Here is an 18666-nt window from a genome sequence, read left to right as displayed (position 1 = left end):
AGGAGGAATTTACTAAAGTAGATATGAGAATCAAAAATTAAAAGAAATTTATTTTTATAATTTTGGGGAAAATCTTTGGAGCAGTTCTAATCAGTATACCTCCCTCTTTGTAGCAAATAAAAGTGGATTCATGGTGAGAGAGCCTAACCCAATTTAACCTACATTTTCATTTCTTTTAGGTTTTGGGCAGCAAGTGGTTATAAGCTTTTATGGTTTAGAATAAGACCTCTTCTCTCTGAAGTTAATAAGGGCCCAGCTCTCAAGATAGATCTCAGAGACTCCCTCGTCCATACCAGCTCTTTAGTTACCATACAGTAGAATCAAACACAGAGCTTTACTTTCTCAAACTAAGATGAACAGAAGTTGTCAATCTTTTCCTTTGCCCTATTCTCAAAACTCTAATTACCATCAGACCCTAGGGGGGTACTTCTCCTCACTCCACAATGTGTTTGTATTTTGGGTAATATCTATATCATAAGGCCATTTCACTATAAGATGTAACATGCCAATTTTGCTTTGCCCCAGTAACCTGCAGTCATGAGCATTTGGGTTTCAGAGTCAACTAGACTTAGATCGTCATTTTCTTTAAGAGCCTGGCCTAATATCTTAAAGAGCTCTTAATTATAAGATGAATATTTTTAAACATTCCGATAGCACCATTTATTGCTTTACAGGGAATTACTCTATAGATTTTGCAATGTGTATTTCATGCCAATAGCATAAAGAGAACATGAAATACTCAAGAAGGAGACAGTTTCTCTCACCTATAACACACAGGCTGGTAGAAGGTACAATTGTCTTCATTTACCGCAAACATCAAACTTACCAAATAGTGTGAACTTTAACTTGTACTTTTTCCATCAGCTTTTCGCTTGGAAGTTTCCTCCTTTGCCTACAAGGACAAGCAAAAACCATCAATGAGCTCTTTATTTTCTGGATTAAGTACCAAAAACTGATCAACCAGAAGAGGCTTATGAGGAAGTAGGCTTTTCAAAATTAAAAGGGCAAAAATGGCAGTCAGCAGGGGAAAATAAGATGGTCCTTTTTAAGTATCTCATTTAGCCCATACACTGAATTCTTCCCCTTAAAGTTTATAAACTAAAAATAACCTTAAGTGATTCTAAATTTTTTACTCTAGACTTTGTGGTTTTTTTTTTTTTTGAAGGCCAGCATCATTGAAGAAAAAAAATACATAGGTGTTCATGGATGGTATCGATTCATTGCACACTGATCCATCCTTCTCTTGTACTTGGGGGCTTACCCGGCAGCTAATCCACTCAGCGTATAGGGTTACTGTGCTTTCTGTTTTTTGAGTATGTACTTTGTATGACAGAAATTAAATAATAAATATTTAATCTGAGATATAATGGCATGAGCAACTAATTATCAATCTGGTTTCTTGTATCTTTCATGGATTTCACTTTTTTTGAGGTATAATTGACATATTAGTTCCATGTGTATAACATAAGCATTCCATATTTATAAATATTGTGGAATAACACAATAAATCTAGTTAAAATCCATCACCATACATAGTTACAAAATTTTTGTGATGAGAACTTTAAAGATCTACTCTCTTAGCAACTTTCAAATATGCAATACAGTATTTATTGACTGTCATTACCATGCTTTACATAACAGTCCCATGACTTAAGTATTTTAAGTTTGTACCTTTTGACTACCTTCACCAATTTCACCTACTCCCCATCCCTCACCTCTCTGGCAGCCACCAATCTATGAGCTCATGTTTTTGTTTTTAGATTCTACATATAAGTGAGATCATAGAGCTTTCATCTTTCTCTGACTTTTTTCACTTGCATAATGCAATTGAGGTCCATTGATGTTGTTGAAAAGGCAAGATTTCATTCTTTTTTATGGCTGAGTAATATTCCATTGGATATATATACCATATTTTTTATCCATCCATCAATGGACACTTAGGTTGTTTCCTTAACTTAGCTATTGTAAATAATTCTGCCATGAACATGGGAATGCAGATATCTTTTCAAGTTAGTTCTTTTTTCAAAGATTTTTTTGATGTGGAACATTTTTAAAGTCTTTATTGAATTTGTTACAATATCGCTTCTGTTTTATGTTTTGGCTTGTTGGCTGCGAGGCATGTGGGATCTTAGCTCCCCAACTGGGGATTGAAACTGCCCCCACTGCACTGGAAGCCAATGTCTTAACCACTGGACCACCAGAGAAGTCCCCAAGTTAGTTTTCATTTTCTTTTGATAAATACCCAGAAGTGGAATTCCTGGATTATATGGTAGTTCTAGTTTTAATTTTTTGAGGAATCCCATACTGTTTTCTATAGTGACTATACCAATTTACATTCCTACCAATAGTGCACTTTCCCTGATGATTAGTGATGTTGAGCACCTTTTCATATGCTTCTTGGCTATCTGTATGTCTTCTTTGGAAAACTGTCTATTTAGATCCTCTGCCCAGTTTTTCATTTGGATTTTTTTTGCTGTTGAGTTGTATTAGTTCTTTATATATTTTGGATATCAATCTCTTATCAGATATATGATTTGCAAATATTTTCTCCCATTCAGTAGGTTGCCTTTTCATTTTGTTGATGTTTTCCTTTGCTGTGCAGAGCTTTTTCATTTGATGTAGTTATACTTGTTTGTTTTTACTTTTGTGCTTTCGTTGCCTTTGCTTTTGGTGTCAAGTCCATAAAAATCTCTATTAAGACTGATGTCAAAGAGCTTACTGCCTATGTTTTCTTCTAGGAGTTTTATGGTTTCAGATCTTATATTCAAGTCTTTAAGCCATTTTGAGTTAATTTTTGTGTATGGTTTGAGATAGAGGTCCAGTTCCCAACACTATTTATTGAAGAGACTGTCCTTTCCCCACTGTATATTCTTGGCTCCTTTATCATTAATTATTGACCATATTTCTGGGCTGTCTCTCTCTTTTTTTTTCGGTTGTGCCGTGTGGCTTGCAGGATCTTAGTTCCCTGACCAGGGATTGAACCCATGCCCTCGGCAGTGAAAGCGCAGAGTCCTAACCACTGGACTGCCAGGGAATTCTCTGGGCTCTATTCTGTTCCATTGATCTATGTGTCTGTTTTTATGCCAATACCATACTATTTTGATTACTATATCTTTGTAATATAGTTTGAAATTAGGGAGCATGATGCCTCCACCTTTTTCTTTTTTGAGATTACTTTGGCTGTTTGGGGTCTTTGGTGGTTCCATACAAATTTCAGGATTGTTTTTTCTGTTTCTATGAAAAATGTCACTGGAATACAGATAGGGATTGTATTGAATCTGTAGACTGCTTTGGGTAGTATGGACATTTTAACAATATTTTTTTCAATCTATGAGCATGGAATAACTTTCTGTTTATTTATGTCTTCTTCACTTTCTTTCATCACTGTCTTATAATTCCCATTGGATAGGTCTTTCACCTCAGTTAAATTTATTCTGAGGGTTTTTCATGCCATTATAAATGGCATATATGTGTTTATATCTCCTTCTTATAGTTTGTTATTAGTGTCTAGAAAGAGTATCCTACACTTTTACTGAATTTGTTTATTAGTTCTAACAGTTTTTGGTGGAGTCTTTAGGGTTTTCTTTATATAATATGTCAGTTTTGCAAATAGTGACAGTTTTAGTTCTTCCTTTCCAGTTTGAATGCTTTTAATATCTTTTTCTTGCCTAATTGCTGTGGCTAAGACTTACAATACTATGTTGAATAAGTGGCAAGAGTGGGTATCCTTGTCTTTTTCCTGATCTTAGAGAAAAAGTTTTCATCTTTTTACCGTTGAGTATGATGATAGCTGTGGGCTTGTTATGTATGGCCCTTATTATGATGAGGTATGTTCCCTCTATATCTACTTTGTGGAGAGTTTTTACCATAAATGGATGTGGGTTTTCAGATCTTTTTCTGCATCTATTGAGATAATCATATGATTTTTATCCTTCATTTTGTTAATGTGGTGTATCATCACATTGACTAATTTGCAGATGTTGAACCACCTTGCAGCCCTGGAATAAATCCTACTTGATCATGGTGTATGATCCTTCTAATGTACTGTCAAATTCAGTTTGCTAATATTTTGTTGAGGATTTTATACATATATTTTCATCAGGGATATTGGCCTGTAGTTTTCTCTTCTGGTTCCCTGGCCTAGTTTTGGTAGCAGGATAATGGTGGCCTTGTAAAATGAGTTTGGAAGTATTCCCTCCTTTTCTTTTTTTGGAAGAGTTTGAGAAGGACTGGTTTTAAGTCTTCTTTAAATGTATGGTAAAATTCACCAGTGAAGTTCTCTGATCCCAGACTTTTGTTTGTTGGGAGGTTTATGATTACCGATTCAATCTCCTTACTAGTAATGGTCTTTTCATGTGTTCTATTTCTTCATGATCCAGTCTTGGTAGGTGTATGTTTCTTTCTTCAAGGTGTCCAATATTTGGTGTATAATTGTTCATAGCAGTCTCTTATGATCCTTTGTATTTCTGTGGTATCAGTTGTAACGTCTCCTTTTTCATTTGATTTTATCTGAGTCCTCTTTTTTATTTTTTTCTGGTCAGCCTAGCTAAAGGTTTTCTGAATTTTATCTTTTCAAAAAAACAGCTCTTAGTTTTATCTTTTCTATTGTCTTTTTAATCTCTTTCATCTACTTCTGTTCTGATTTTTGTTATTTCCTTTCCTTTACTGATTCTGGGCTTCATTTGTTATTATTCTTCTAGTTCCTTGAGGTATAAAGTTAGGTTGTTTGAGATTTTTCTGATTTCTTGAGGTAGGCATTTATCACTATAAACTTCCCTCCTAGAACTACTTCTTCTGGATCCCATAAATTTTGGTATATTGTGTTTTCATTTTCATTTGTCTCAAGGTATTTTTTAATTTCTTTTTTGATTTCTTCTTCAACCCATTCATTGGTTGTTGAGTAGCATATTGTTTATGAAATCCACATGTTTTTGTGAATTTTCCAGTTTTCTTCTTATAATTGATTTCTAGTTTCATACCATTGTAGTAAAAAGGATGCCTGATATGATGTCAGTCTTCTTAAATTTATTAAGAGTTGTTTTGTGGCCTAACATATGATATATCCTGGAGAATGTTCCATGTACATTTGAGGAAACTGTGTATTCTGTGGCTCTGGATCAAATGTTCTGTATATAACTATTAAGTACAACTGCTATAACATGTCATTTAAGGTCAATGTTTCCTTATTGATTTCCTGTCTGGATGATCTGTCAGTTGATGAAAATGGGGTATTAAAGTCCCCTACCATTTCTCCCCTTAGATCTGTTAATATTTGCTTTATATATTTAGGCATTCCTATGTTGGGTACATAAATATTTACAAATGTTAAATCCTCTTGTGCCTCAACCCCTTTATCATTATTTAATGTTCTTCTTGTTTCTTATTACAGTTTTTGTTTTAAAGACTATTTTGTCTGATGTAAGTATAGCTACCCCAGCTTTGTTTTGGTTTCCATATGCATGGAATATTTTTTCCATCTCTTCATTTTCAGTCTGTTCTTAAATTTGAAGTTTCTTGTAGGCAGCATATAGATCGTCTTGCTTTTTTATCCCTTCTGCACTCTGTCTTTTGATTGAGGAATTTAGCCCATTTACTTTTAAAGTATTTATTAATAAGTATGTACTTATTGCCATTTTGTTAATTATTTTCTGGCTGTTCTGTATTTCCTTTGTTCCTTCTCTTGCTCTCTTTTGTGATTTGATCATTTTCTATAGTAGTATGCTTAGGTTCCTTTCTCTTTCTCTCTTGTGTATCTACTATAGGTTTTTACTTTGTGGTTACCATGAGGCTTACATATAACAACTTACATTTATATTTTAAGTCAATAACAACTTATGTTTGAATGCTCTACATTTTTACTCCCCCACCCCCTATTTTGTTTTTGATGTCCATTTTACGTCTTTTAATCTTGTGTATCCCTTAATTAATTATTATAATTATAGTTATTTTTACTACTTTTGTCTTTTAACCTTCATACTAGCTTTATAAGTGATTAATCCACCAGCTTTACAACATTAGATTATTCTGAATTTTACTGTATGTTAACCTTTACCAGTGAGATTTATACTTTGATATGTTTTCCTGTTACTAGTTAGCACCCTTTCCAGCTTAAAGAAGTCTTTTTAACATTTCTTGTAAGGCTGGTTTAGTGGTGATGAACTCCTTAACTTCTGCTTACTGGAAAAACTTGTTCTTTCCTTCAATTCTGAATGACTTTTCCAAGAAGAGTATTCTTGGAAGTTTTTTCTTTCAGCACTTTGAATATATCATGACACTCCTTTATGGCTTGCAAAGTTTCTGCTGAAAATCTGCTGAGAGTCTTGAGGGAGTTCCCTTGTATGTAAAAAGTTATTTTTCTCTTGGTTCACTTAAGTTTCTCTCCTTGTCTTTAACTTTTGATATTTTAATTGTAATGTGTCTTTGATATGGATGTCTTTGGGTTCTTATTTGGAAGCCTCTGGGCTTCCTGGATATGGTTGTCTGTTGCCTTCCTCATGTTAGGGAAAGTTTTAGCCATTATTTCTTCAGATAAGTTCTTTGTCCCTTTCTCTCTCACTTCTCCTTCTGGGACTCCTGTAATGCAAATGGTCGTCTGTGTTGGTTTGTGTGATGTTGTCCCATAAGTAAGTCCTTTCAGCTATCTTTATTTTTTTTTTTTCATTTTTTTTCTTTTTGCTGCTTTGATTGGGTGAATCCCATTGCTTTGTCTTTGAGTTCACTGATCCTTTCTTCTGCTTCTTCTAGTCTGCTGTTAAACCCCTCTAGTGTGTTTTTCAGTTCAGTTATTGTATTTTTCAGCTCTGTGGCTTCTATTTGTTACTTTCTTGTATTTTTCTTATCTCTTTGTTGAAGTTCTCACTGTGTTCATCCATTCCTCCCCCAAGTTTGGTGAGCAAATTTATGACTTATTTTGAACTCATCAGGTAAATCACTTCATTAAGATTTTTATCATGAGGTTTTAATTGTTTGGAACATACTCCTCTGTTTCATTTTCCTTGACTCTCTGTGTTGGTTTCTGTGCATTAGATAAAACAACCACCTCTCCCAGTCTTAAAGGAATGGCCTCATGTAGGAGATGAACCTTACTGTTAAACCCTGCCCTAACTCTTTTTTTTTTAAAAACATCTTTATTGAAGTATAATTGCCTTACAATGGTGTGTTAGCTTCTGCTTTATAACAAAGTTAATCAGTTATACATATACAATATGTTCCCATATCTCTTCCCTCTTGCATCTCCCTCCCTCCCACCCTCCCCATCCCACCCCTCTAGGTGGTCACAAAGCACCGAGCTGATCTCCCTGTGCTATGCGGCTGCTTCCCACTAGCTATCTATTTTACATTTGGTAGTGTATATATGTCCATGACACTCTCTCACCCTGTCACATCTCACCCCACCCCCTCCCCATATCCTCAAGTCCATTCTCTAGTAGGTCTGTGTCTTTATTCCCCTCTTGCCACTAGGTTCTTCATGGCCTTTTTTTTTTTTTTTCCTTAGATTCCGTATATATGTGTTAGCATACTGTATTTGTTTTTCTCTTTCTTACTTCACTCTGTATGACAGACTCTAACTCCATCCACCTCATTACAAATACCTCCATTTCATTTCTTTTTATGGCTGAGTAATATTCCATTGTATATATGTGCCACATCTTCTTTATCCATTCATCTGTCAATGGACATTTAGGTTGCTTCCATGTCCTGGCTATTGTAAATAGAGCTGCAATGAACATTGTGGTACATGACTCTTTTTGAACTATGGTTTTCTCAGGGTATATGCCCAGTAGTGGGATTGCTGGATCGTATGGTAGTTCTATTTGTAGTTTTTTAAGGAACCTCCATACTGTTCTCCATAGTGGCTGTATCAATTTACATTCCCACCAACAGTACAAGAGAGTTCCCTTTCCTCCACACCCTCTCCAGCATTTATTGTTTCTAGATTTTTTGATGATGGCCATTCTGACCGGTGTGAGATGATATCTCATTGTAGTTTTGATTTGCATTTCTCTAATGATTAATGATGTTGAGCATTCTTTCATGTGTCTGTAGGCCATCTGTATATCTTCTTTGGAGAAATGTCTATTTAGGTCTTCTGCCCATTTTTGGATTGGGTTGTTCGTTTTTTTGTTATTGAGCTGCATGAGCTGCTTGTAAATCTTGGAGATCAATCCTTTGTCAGTTGCTTCATTTGCAAATATTTTCTCCCATTCTGATGGTTGTCTTTTGGTCTTGTTTATGGTTTCCTTTGCTGTGCAAAAGCTTTTAAGTTTCATTAGGTCCCATTTGTTTATTTGTGTTCTTATTTCCATTTCTCTGGGAGCTGGGTCAAAAAGAATCTTGCTGTGATGTATGTCATAGAGTGTTCTGCCTATGTTTTCCTCTAAGAGTTTGATAGTGTCTGGTCTTACACTTAGGTCTTTAATCCATTTTGAGTTTATTTTTGTGTATGGTGTCAGGGAGTGTTCTAATTTCATACTTTTACATGTATCTGTCCAATTTTCCCAGCACCACTTATTGAAGAGGCTGTCTTTTCTCCACTGTATATGCTTGCCTCCTTTATCAAAGATAAGGTGACCATATGTGCATGGGTTTATCTCTGGGCTTTCTATCCTGTTCCATTGATCTATATTTCTGTTTTTGTGCCAGTACCAAACTGTCTTGATTACTGTAGCTTTGTAATATAGTCTGAAGTCAGGGAGCCTGATTCCCCCAGCTCCATTTTTCGTTCTCAAGATTGCTTTGGCTATTCGGGGTCTTTTGTGTTTCCATACAAATTGTGAAATTTTTTGTTCTAGTTCTGTGAAAAATGCCAGTGGTAGTTTGATAGGGATTGCATTGAATCTGTAGATTGCTTTGGGTAGTAGAGTCATTTTCACAATGTTGATTCTTCCAATCCAGGAACATGGTATATCTCTCCATCTATTTGTATCATCTTTAATTTCTTTCATCAGTGTCTTATAATTTTCTGCATACAGGTCTTTTGTCTCCTTAGGTAGGTTTATTCCTAGATATTTTATTCTTTTTGTTGCAATGGTAAACGGGAGTGTTTTCTTAATTTCACTTTCAGATTTTTCGTCATTAGTGTATAGAAATGCAAGAGATTTCTGTTCATTAATTTTGTATCCTGCTGCTTTACCAAATTCATTGATTAGCTCTAGGAGTTTTCTGGTAGCATCTTTAGGATTCTCTATGTATAGTATCATGTCATCTGCAAACAGTGACAGCTTTACTTCTTCTTTTCCGATTTGGATTCCTTTTCTTTGTCTTCTCTGATTGCTGTGGCTAACACTTCCAAAACTATGTTGAATAATAGTGGTGAGAGTGGGCAACCTTGTCTTGTTCCTGATCTTAGTGGAAATGGTTTCAGTTTTTCACCATTGAGGACAATGTTGGCTGTGGGTTTGTCATATATGGCCTTTATTATGTTGAGGAAAGTTCCCTCTATGCCTACTTTCTGCAGGGCTTTTATCATAAATGGGTGTTGAATTTTGTTGAAAGCTTTCTCTGCATCTATTGAGATGATCATATGGTTTTTCTCCTTCAATTTGTTAATATGGTGTATCACATTGATTGATTTATGTATATTGAAGAATCCTTGCATTCCTGGGATAAACCCCACTTGATCATGGTGTATGATCCTTTTAATGTGCTGTTGGATTCTGTTTGCTAGTATTTTGTTGAGGATTTTTGCATCTATGTTCATCAGTGATATTGGCCTGTAGTTTTCTTTCTTTGTGACATCTTTGTCTGGTTTTGGTATCAGGGTGATGGTGGCCTCGTAGAATGAGTTTGGGAGTGTTCCTCCCTCTGCAATATTTTGGAAGAGTTTGAGAAGGATAGGTGTTAGCTCTTCTCTAAATGTTTGATAGAATTCACCTGTGAAGCCATCTGGTCCTGGGCTTTTGTTTGTTGGAAGGTTTTTAATCACAGTTTCAATTTCAGTGCTTGTGATTGGTCTGTTCATATTTTCTATTTCTTCCTGGTTCAGTCTCGGCAGTTTGTGCATTTCTAAGAATCTGTCCATTTCTTCCAGGTTGTCCATTTTATTGGCGTAGAGTTGCTTGTAGTAATCTCCCATGATCTTTTGTATTTCTGCAGTGTCAGTGGTTACTTCTCCTTTTTCATTTCTAATTCTATTGATTTGAGTCTTCTCCCTTTTTCTCTTGATGAGTCTGGCTAATGGTTTATCAATTTTGTTTATCTTCTCAAAGAACCAGCTTTTAGTTTTATTGATTTTTGCTATTGTTTCCTTCATTTCTTTTTCATTTATTTCTGACCTGATCTTTATGATTTCTTTCCTTCTGCTAGCTTTGGGGTTTTTTTGTTCTTCTTTCTCTAATTGCTTTAGGTGCAAGGTTAGGTTGTTTATTCGAGATGTTTCCTGTTTCTTGAGGTAGGCTTGTATTGCTATAAACTTCCCTCTTAGCACTGCTTTTGCTGCGTCCCATAGGTTTTGGGTCGTCGTATCTCCATTGTCATTTGTTTCTAGGTATTTTTTGTGCCCTAACTCTTGATCGTCTCTCAAAACATTGTAAGTGTTCAAGCAGCCTATTTTATTCTCAGTGGTTCACAGTAGTTGAGGGTTTGCTAAGATCTGTCAGTGTCCCAAAGGGGAGAATCTCAGCACCTAAATTCAGGCTGAATGGAAGCCAGTCCCTCAGGTAGCAGGCTTTAAAATATACAAATATATTTAGTCTTGTAGGATGGACCACAAGCATAAGTCCTGCTGGCTACCAGAGCCAGGGGATCAGCAAGTGTCCCTTGGGTGGCAGTTACAAAAATTGGGCCTCTAGATGAGTGTATAAGCCCCCTTTCTGGGAGATGCTGGTGACCTGGAGTGAGGTGGAGAAACAGCACAAAGATGGTGAGCACCAGCTTACATTTCCTAAGAGCACATCTGTAGGTGTCTAGATGTGTGCCAAACTGGAAGCCTGCCCCTCAGGCCAAAGCTCCAGGACAAGCAAGTAGGCCTCTTACACAGAAAGACTGGGGGTATGTTTTAGTCTGCTGTCTGTGCAGTACTCTGGGGATGGTGGCCGGCCAAGAACTGTATCTCTGATTGCTTTGGGGTGGGCAGATGAGTCAGAGCTCACAAGCCCTTTAAGAACTGTTTCTCAGTTTGCTATAGCCTTGTGGGTCTTCTGGACACAAGCTCCGTTGGCTTTCAAAGCTAGATGTTTTGGGGGCTCATTTCTCAGGGGGTCTTTAAGGTTGGGTGCTGATGTGGGCTTCAATTTTTTTGATCTGCAGGGAGAAGCTCTGAGTTTTGAGTTCACTCCTGACGGTCAGTTGCTGTGTTGGGGTGGAGTTTATGTTGAGACTGTGTCCCAGCCTCTCCTACCCTCTTTGATGCCAGCCTTCTCTCATTTGCCAGATAAATAGGAGTCACACAGATAATTTGGGTTTTTTTTTCCTAGAGGAAATCGTCACATATGCAGTTGTAGATCTGGTGTTTCCATGGGACAAGGTGAGTTGAAGATCTTCTTTACATCACCATCTTGAACTGGAACTCACTATCTATCTTGTTTTTTAAGAGTTTTGATTCAGCTGGACTATTGTTTTTAAACCTGTACCTTTTATTTCTCATTATACTTGGGATCATTGTCATAACCATTTGAATCCTATGTTTTTAGAATTGGAGGGGACCTAGAAGTTTTGTAATCCAATTTCCATTCCTTCCCTGGCCACAGTTTCAGTAATTTTAATAATAGGAAACTTCCAAGTGTTGTGCTGAATTAATGCCCAACTCTAAGAAACCAGACCCTATAACTTCTACTCATTAGTCTTAGTTTTGCTTTCTAGAGCAACATGAAAAATTAGATACCACCTGGAAGGAAAGACTACTAGTATTTAACGTGAGTAGATTGAATCACAGAAACTAAGATCTTCTCAATTTCATACACTACTTCCATGTTCCAAGATTCATATAAACCACATTCCCTGGTGGTGTCACCTCCCTTGCCACACACACACATATTTTAACATGTCTTAATTTGCTGGTTGTTATGATGAATGACATCATAATCAAGTTGTTATTTTTTCTTAATGATATATAACTGATGGTGATTTAGATTTGATGAAATATAGTATATGGATCTGTACTGTCAATGTTTATCCAAGTGGAAATGTGGAGTAGGAAGTGGCAGTCTGGGTTTTGGAGAGCTGAAGGTATAAAATAGATTCACCCATCCCAACATTCCCCGAAGTCTCAGTGCATTACAGCATCAACTAACTCTGATGCCCAAGAGCATACCCGAGAGGTCACGTAAACTAAGGATTGATAAGGTACCAACGATACAGCAACCAGCATGTCACTGCCGTTCTCGGGCAGAGCTCAAGAAGAGGAAGCAGGGTCATAGAGACAGATCTTTCGAGGAGGTGAAGGGATGGAGGGAAATAAATAGGGCTTTTGAAGTTACGAAAGAATTCGAATATGTTTTTGCTACAAGGGAAAAGAATTGAGACAAAGATACCGGAGAGAGTTATTGAGCCCCTGAGAGAAAGAAGGGGCTGCAGGGCAAGAGGGGAGAGGGTTTGTTGGGAGGCAGGTAGGAAGGGGATCTTGGCTATTTTCTGCAAGGCAGCCTCAATTTTCTCTTAAAGTAGAAGGCAAGGCTATCTGCATACATTGAGGGAAAGTAGCTACAAGAGAGCATGAGGTTTGTGGGGTCTGATGAAGGGGAGAGGGCCTGCACTCGTTCCAGACTAGCACAGCTGACAGTGGGACTTTGTGTGACAAGGGCTAGGAATGTAGGAAACTTCAATTGTGTTAAGAATGTTCACTCAGATTTCTAAAGTATCAGTTACTTTAAAAAATAAATGTCTCTAAAACTTCAATTTCTTTACCAAGACATGCTAGGGCATAGATAGTGTTTAAAAATTATTTTATTCTAAATAGATCACAATCAATCAGAAACTAAGTGACTAGGGATACACCACTCGATGTAATTGCCAAGCTAATTTGTAGTCTGTTTACTCTTCAGTTTACCTTTGCAGAATCCTTTGCTTTACCCCCATTCTTGGGTGCTTTGGAGCTGGAAGCAGTCTTCTTGTCTTTGTCCTAAAGCAAAGGAAATGTAATGAGGCTCTTGCTATCAACACTCCATCTAGCAATTAACTGCTGCTGCAATCAAATCAATCCAGACTATTCTTTTTAGTAGCCTGGAATCTCCAATTTAATTAAATAATGGAAAATTGAGTATTTTAGTCATGATTTTTCGAACAACAGTGAAAGTGCACAGAGGTGTTCAAGGTAGGGGGTAAAAAGGATAAAAATGAGGAAAAGGTGAGTCACACTGATGCTCTGCCAATTTCCATGATGCCTGGTTCACCCGGACTGTATTTTGCTCACCAAAACAGAGCTTGTTTCTCTCAGGATTGGTTTTTATGTGCCAACAGGACACTGTTTTCAGTGTTATGGAAGAGAATGTAACAACCAGAGAGAGCTGGGGCAAGTCACATACAAAAATAAAGTCCATTCACCAGAAAGGCATTATTTATGAAGTTCCAGGAGTGAGAAATAGGATGCTGGTGTGGTCTCGAAATTAAATCACCCAAGGTGGGGAAGACTGACAATTCAGTGATTGATTGATTGGGAGATATGTTTAATAACAGCCAAAACAATAGCAAAGAGATGTGCAATTTTAATTCTTCTGAAATAACGATGAAGGGCACTCATTTCACTTTTCCCTCTATTTGATGGATTACACATTTTTTTCATTTGCTTTTGATCACGTTTTAAGCACCTGCTATGTACCAGGCATTTTGCTAATGCTGAGCAGAGGTACCAGACACATCACTGCTGTATACAGCATGCAGCTCAGTGGTACGATGCACATGTGACAGGTAACCCACAGTGCAGAGAGGGCACATAGGCGACATCCCTGATCTGCGAAGGGAGAGGCAGACAGGGAAGTCTTCCAGGAGAAGCTGATGTTTGAACTGGGCCCTGAGAGGTGAGTAGAAGGGTCAGCCAGCTGCTCTGGGCAGAAAAGGGGAGGAAGCCCCAGAGGGCAAGGGGCATGGTATATAGTGAGGGACTGCTCTCATTTTAAATGAACACAGATAAAGCATTACTGTTGTACAACAATATAGTGTGGCAATAAAAAATGGTAGCTATGGAGATTATAAAGCAACATGGAAAACATTTATGAAATTATGTTAAGCAATGCATTATATGTGGACAATAAGTACAAGTGTGTAAAATATACAAATGGAAAAAGGTAAGAAATATACCAAATAATAGTGTTGGTGGAGTAGCAGAATTATAGAATTTTTTTCTTTTCAAGTTCTCGATGGCATTAATCAGTTTATTTTACAGTATAAAATTATATATATATATTATATGCATATGTGTGTGTGTACACAGACATTCAAAGAAAGTCAATATGAAAAAGCACAGTACCTTTGCTGTGTTCTCTGAGGTTTCTGTAGTTGAGGGACCGCTGTCAAAGTCCCCTGAGAGGGCATCAATAGGGTCTTGGGCATCTGCAGGTTTCTGAGATTTTAACAGAAATAACCATCAGGGAAGAAGCACAAGGCAAAGATGCTACGTAGTACATTTCCCCACATTCCTGAAAATATGTTTGTTTAATATAAAACCTTGCTGACATTCTTTTCCTAACAGACTAGTGTATTACAAAAGAGATATTAAAACAGGAAAATCTTGACAGCTCTATTTTCTTCTACTGTTTTATACACGTTGCTTAGTATTCTCTGAACTTCGATTTTCTAACCTGGAAAATGGAACTGCCTAGCTTGAATGGCTCTTGGGAAGACAGAAATAATACACTCATACACACATGCCTTGGCATCACACCAAGCACAAGGTAGGCATTCAGTGAATTTCAGATTTCTAAAATGTAAAAGTCGCAGCTAGAGTTTAAAAAAATCTTTTTAATGGAAATACGCAGCTACGGTATTTACCTTTGATGCCTCGGGTTTCTTTGTAGGTGGCGTCGCTGATTTGCCCTTAGAAACAAAGCAGACTATTGGTTAAACAAATTTTTGTAAAGGTTTACTTAGGTGTAGTCAGTATTTATATAATCTCTTATCCAGTGACTTGAAATGGAGTTCAGTCAGTCAGCCCCCCGCATCTGTGGGTTCTGCATTGGCAGATTCAACCAACTGGCAGATTGAAAATATTTAGGGAAATAAAATTCTAGACGGTTCCAAAAAGCAAAATTTGAATTTGCCACATGCTGGCAACTACTTACAGGGCACTTACATTGTATTAGGTATTCTAAGTAATCTAGAGATGATTTAAAGTATAGAGGAGAATGTGTGTAGGGTTACATGGAAATACTATGCCATTTTATGTAAGGGACTTGAGCATCCTCAGACATTGGTATCTGGGGGTCCTGGAACTAATGCCCCGTGGACACCAAGGGACGACTGTATAGATTTGCATAACTGATAAACCTGTGTCCCTATTATTTCTTCACCAGCTTTGCTTAACGACTAGCCTGTAACTATTTCAATAGTCTTTGGAGAAAATGCAAGGGTGAGTCTGTTCCTGGAAGTGAAAGAAACACTATGTTAGCAACTTTGTCATTGTATAGTTCTAGTTAAAATGTTACAAAAAGTAACTTGTGTTTTGATGTCTTATTTACTAATTTACTATATGCTTATCTACTATAGCTTATTACACTCTGAAAGGAATGGTCTACAGATAGATTTTTTCAGTGAGGATTACAAGGACAACTCCTCAGGGATTTTTACCATCTGCAAAGGCAAGGATACTAAATAATACATTTCCTAGAGAATACAGCAGAGTCACATGGGACTATCAAAGCAGGGCGGATTCTAGCAGGATGCACAGCTGCTATTGTGAATACTCGACACAAGCAAGGAGAATTGATTCCTGTAACAGAGGACACTGCAGCTGATAATATTCTATAAACCACAGTCATCAAACCCCTCACATGCATCAGTACAGAAAGAGAAAGATGTAATTTACACTTCCTTATTTTTATTGGATGAACAGACCTGGAAAGGGTTATTTAACATCTAATGGACTTGCAACTAAGAGCCAAATAGGAAAGGGTAGGGTACAGACCAGGTTGACCTAAGAGAAACTGGCTTCCATGTTAGAGACAAAGACACAGACTTCTCGACAGAGTGCATTTAGATAGAGAAATAGGACTTGTGATTGATTGGGAATATGGTTTTGCCTGTCTTGTCTTCACTCTCAACAGCACAGGTGGTGGTGTTTCAGGTGTCTCTGAAAGAGAGACAGCAGGTCTTGGAGGGGTCGTATTTGCCCTGTGAATTACTCCAATACTAGCTCTTTTTCTGTTCTCCTTCACCAGAGAGAGAAGCTCTGCTTCAGTCAAGATTACAAATATCATTCTTTTTATAGCCTTTTCTTGCAAGGAGAATTCACATATGTACATGCCACAGAATCACTGTTAAGCATCAGTGAGTGAGTGAACATTATTCAACTCTCTATGCCACAGTGCCCAGCACAGTAAACATCCAACAATACTGGCTCAAATAAATATTAAACAGAATTCTAGACAGCCTGGCTCAGTGGGGACAGATTAAAAGCATCAGTCATGTTACATTTTTATGCTATTGTTACAGTGTACCTCCTATTCATTTCAAGTGAGGTTTGAATCTCAAACGCTTTGGAGCATATATCCAGCCAACCTAGACATTGCCCTCATTTACCTCCTTGTCATCATCCAAGAGATGCTGATATTGAGGTGGGATGGTGTCATCCCTTTCTCCCAGCTTGTCTCTGTGTTCAGCTTTCACTTTTTCCTGTAAACATTGAACATATATAATTACGATTCAGTTCTGCCTTCACTTAGAGAGTACATTCTAAAATGCAGCATTCAGCATTTACTGGACTTTTCTGAGGCAAAAAAATAGGGTCTCTTTTAAATTTGTAAGCGAGAGAACAACAATGTCAACAACAGACTTTCAGTTGATGGAAACAAGTAAACCCAGTGCTTCTGTTTGTCAATCCACACCTGTGAATTTTCTACCTGTATTTTAAATGGAAACAAATAAATGATTAAATAATTATCTTCAGAAATCATGGAAGGAGATAAAAACCCAAGGTTATGAAATATCTTTCACTGTTTCACTTTTTAAATAAAAAAATCGAGTTGCTGTACCTTGGCACTTAAGAGGTACTATTTACAACTTTGACTCTTTATAAGGAGCCCTGAAGGACCAGGACAGGAGCAAATCTGAAGGGACGTGCTGTTGAGTAAGCGGTACCCACGTCCCAGCATCCGTGCCTCAGTGGGCATGGCTGGTCTCTCGGTCCTGGATTCAGGAACAGCCCCCACCCCAGGGGTGGGGTACAGATTTTATTTTTCTGCATCATTATAATTTCATTTTTCAAATACAGGTTAAGTTCACCTCGATATTCCTATGACAATGGTTGAATTGAGGCCTAAGGATTCTTTGAAATGTCCTGTCTTTGAGACATAGATTTGTGTGGGACGTTACCTTTCTGGTTCCAAGCTAAATGGACTGTTAAGTACTGAATATTAAGTATAAATAAGTACTTCTACATGTTGTACAAGATATATAGCGTTAAGAGTCTGCGCCTTGGGGACACCTCTGTGGTGCTGAACTCCTGGTCCAATGCAGTTAGTTTCGATAGCAGGGACGACCGCTAGGGAAGCCTCTGCCACTACATTTACACAACTTGTGAACCTAAAAAATGCACATGCGTGCATCAGATATATATGATAAACTTACTGCCAGATACAACCAAGAAAAAAATGTGGGAAGAGAATAAAATTAACAAAGCAGGGCTGTGCTTTTCCATCATCACAAAGTCTAGCCTCACAAACAGGACGTTTGCCTGAATCTGGGCCATAGCACAGACCTCAGAGAGGAAAGAGACACCACATAGACCTCGGAGTAGGAAAAAATTAGGCTGAAGTTATCCAACCGTTCACTGACTCCAGGCAAAGTCAGAGCGGATTTTCCCCTTTGTGTGGAGGGTAGGGTATTCTGTGCTATAAAAACTTTCAATTTTCACTTATTAATGATTTTTTTTTTCTTTTACCTTGACTTTATCCTCTAGGGGTTTGTTCTCATCTGGATCAGGCTGTCTTTGCCCGAGACTGTCAGAAAGTTGATCCAGGGCATCGTCAAGTTCTTTGTCGTCACTCTGCTAAAAAAGTAAATCTGAATCAGTCACTGGTTAGCCAAATCAGGTCACCTGTTGGAGTGCAGCCCTGACACTGCCACTAAGACTTCTATAAGCTTATGGGGTTGTCACCAGGGAGATGGGCAGGTGGACAGAGGCGCTGGATCGGCGATCCTGGCTTGGTGCTCTTTCTCCCTCATCTTTCACTGTCAGCACCTGTCTGCACCTGTCTACCCCGCCCAACCCCTGGATGTCTTTCTCTTCCAAGAAAATAGGTCCCTCCCTAAAAAGATGGGGTTCCTGGCCTGATTTTTCTAGAAAATATGTCTTATGATGCTTTCAATATATGTAACAGTATGTTCTGGCGAAGAAAAGTCACATGAATTATGATAGCTTAGTTTACTCTTTGATTCCCAAGTGTATTCCTGTAAATAAAGATTTATACCTAGTTTTAATGATATCTTCAAATAAAATATTAATTAACACTAGAAACTCTGATGGGAAAAGTGATGGGAAAGGTGTCATTCTAAAACATACCTGTGAAAGGCAAAAAG

At 37.6% G+C, this 18666-nt stretch overlaps 1 protein-coding gene across 14 annotated transcripts in view; it reads right to left on the bottom strand.

Moving 5' to 3' along the window:
- Positions 1-18666, bottom strand: part of CAST (calpastatin) — a 120116-nt gene that overhangs the window by 2128 nt on the left and 99322 nt on the right. For all 14 annotated transcript variants that reach the window (XM_082376414.1, XM_082376424.1, XM_082376416.1 and 11 more), the window contains 6 exons: positions 18029-18136; positions 16669-16761; positions 14923-14967; positions 14402-14494; positions 12986-13057; positions 827-892 (listed from right to left, as the gene is read on the bottom strand). In XM_082376414.1, coding sequence (XP_082232540.1) covers positions 842-892; positions 12986-13057; positions 14402-14494; positions 14923-14967; positions 16669-16761; positions 18029-18136 — 462 coding nt within the window. In that variant the 3' untranslated portion in view covers positions 827-841. The remainder of the gene's footprint in view (positions 1-826; positions 893-12985; positions 13058-14401; positions 14495-14922; positions 14968-16668; positions 16762-18028; positions 18137-18666) is intronic.

This window comes from Balaenoptera borealis, assembly GCF_965194805.1.
Source record: "Balaenoptera borealis genome assembly, chromosome: 2".
NCBI lineage: Eukaryota > Metazoa > Chordata > Mammalia > Artiodactyla > Balaenopteridae > Balaenoptera > Balaenoptera borealis.
The sequence above is the reverse complement of the archived record's forward strand: the minus strand, read 5'-3'. Positions and strand labels throughout refer to the sequence as shown.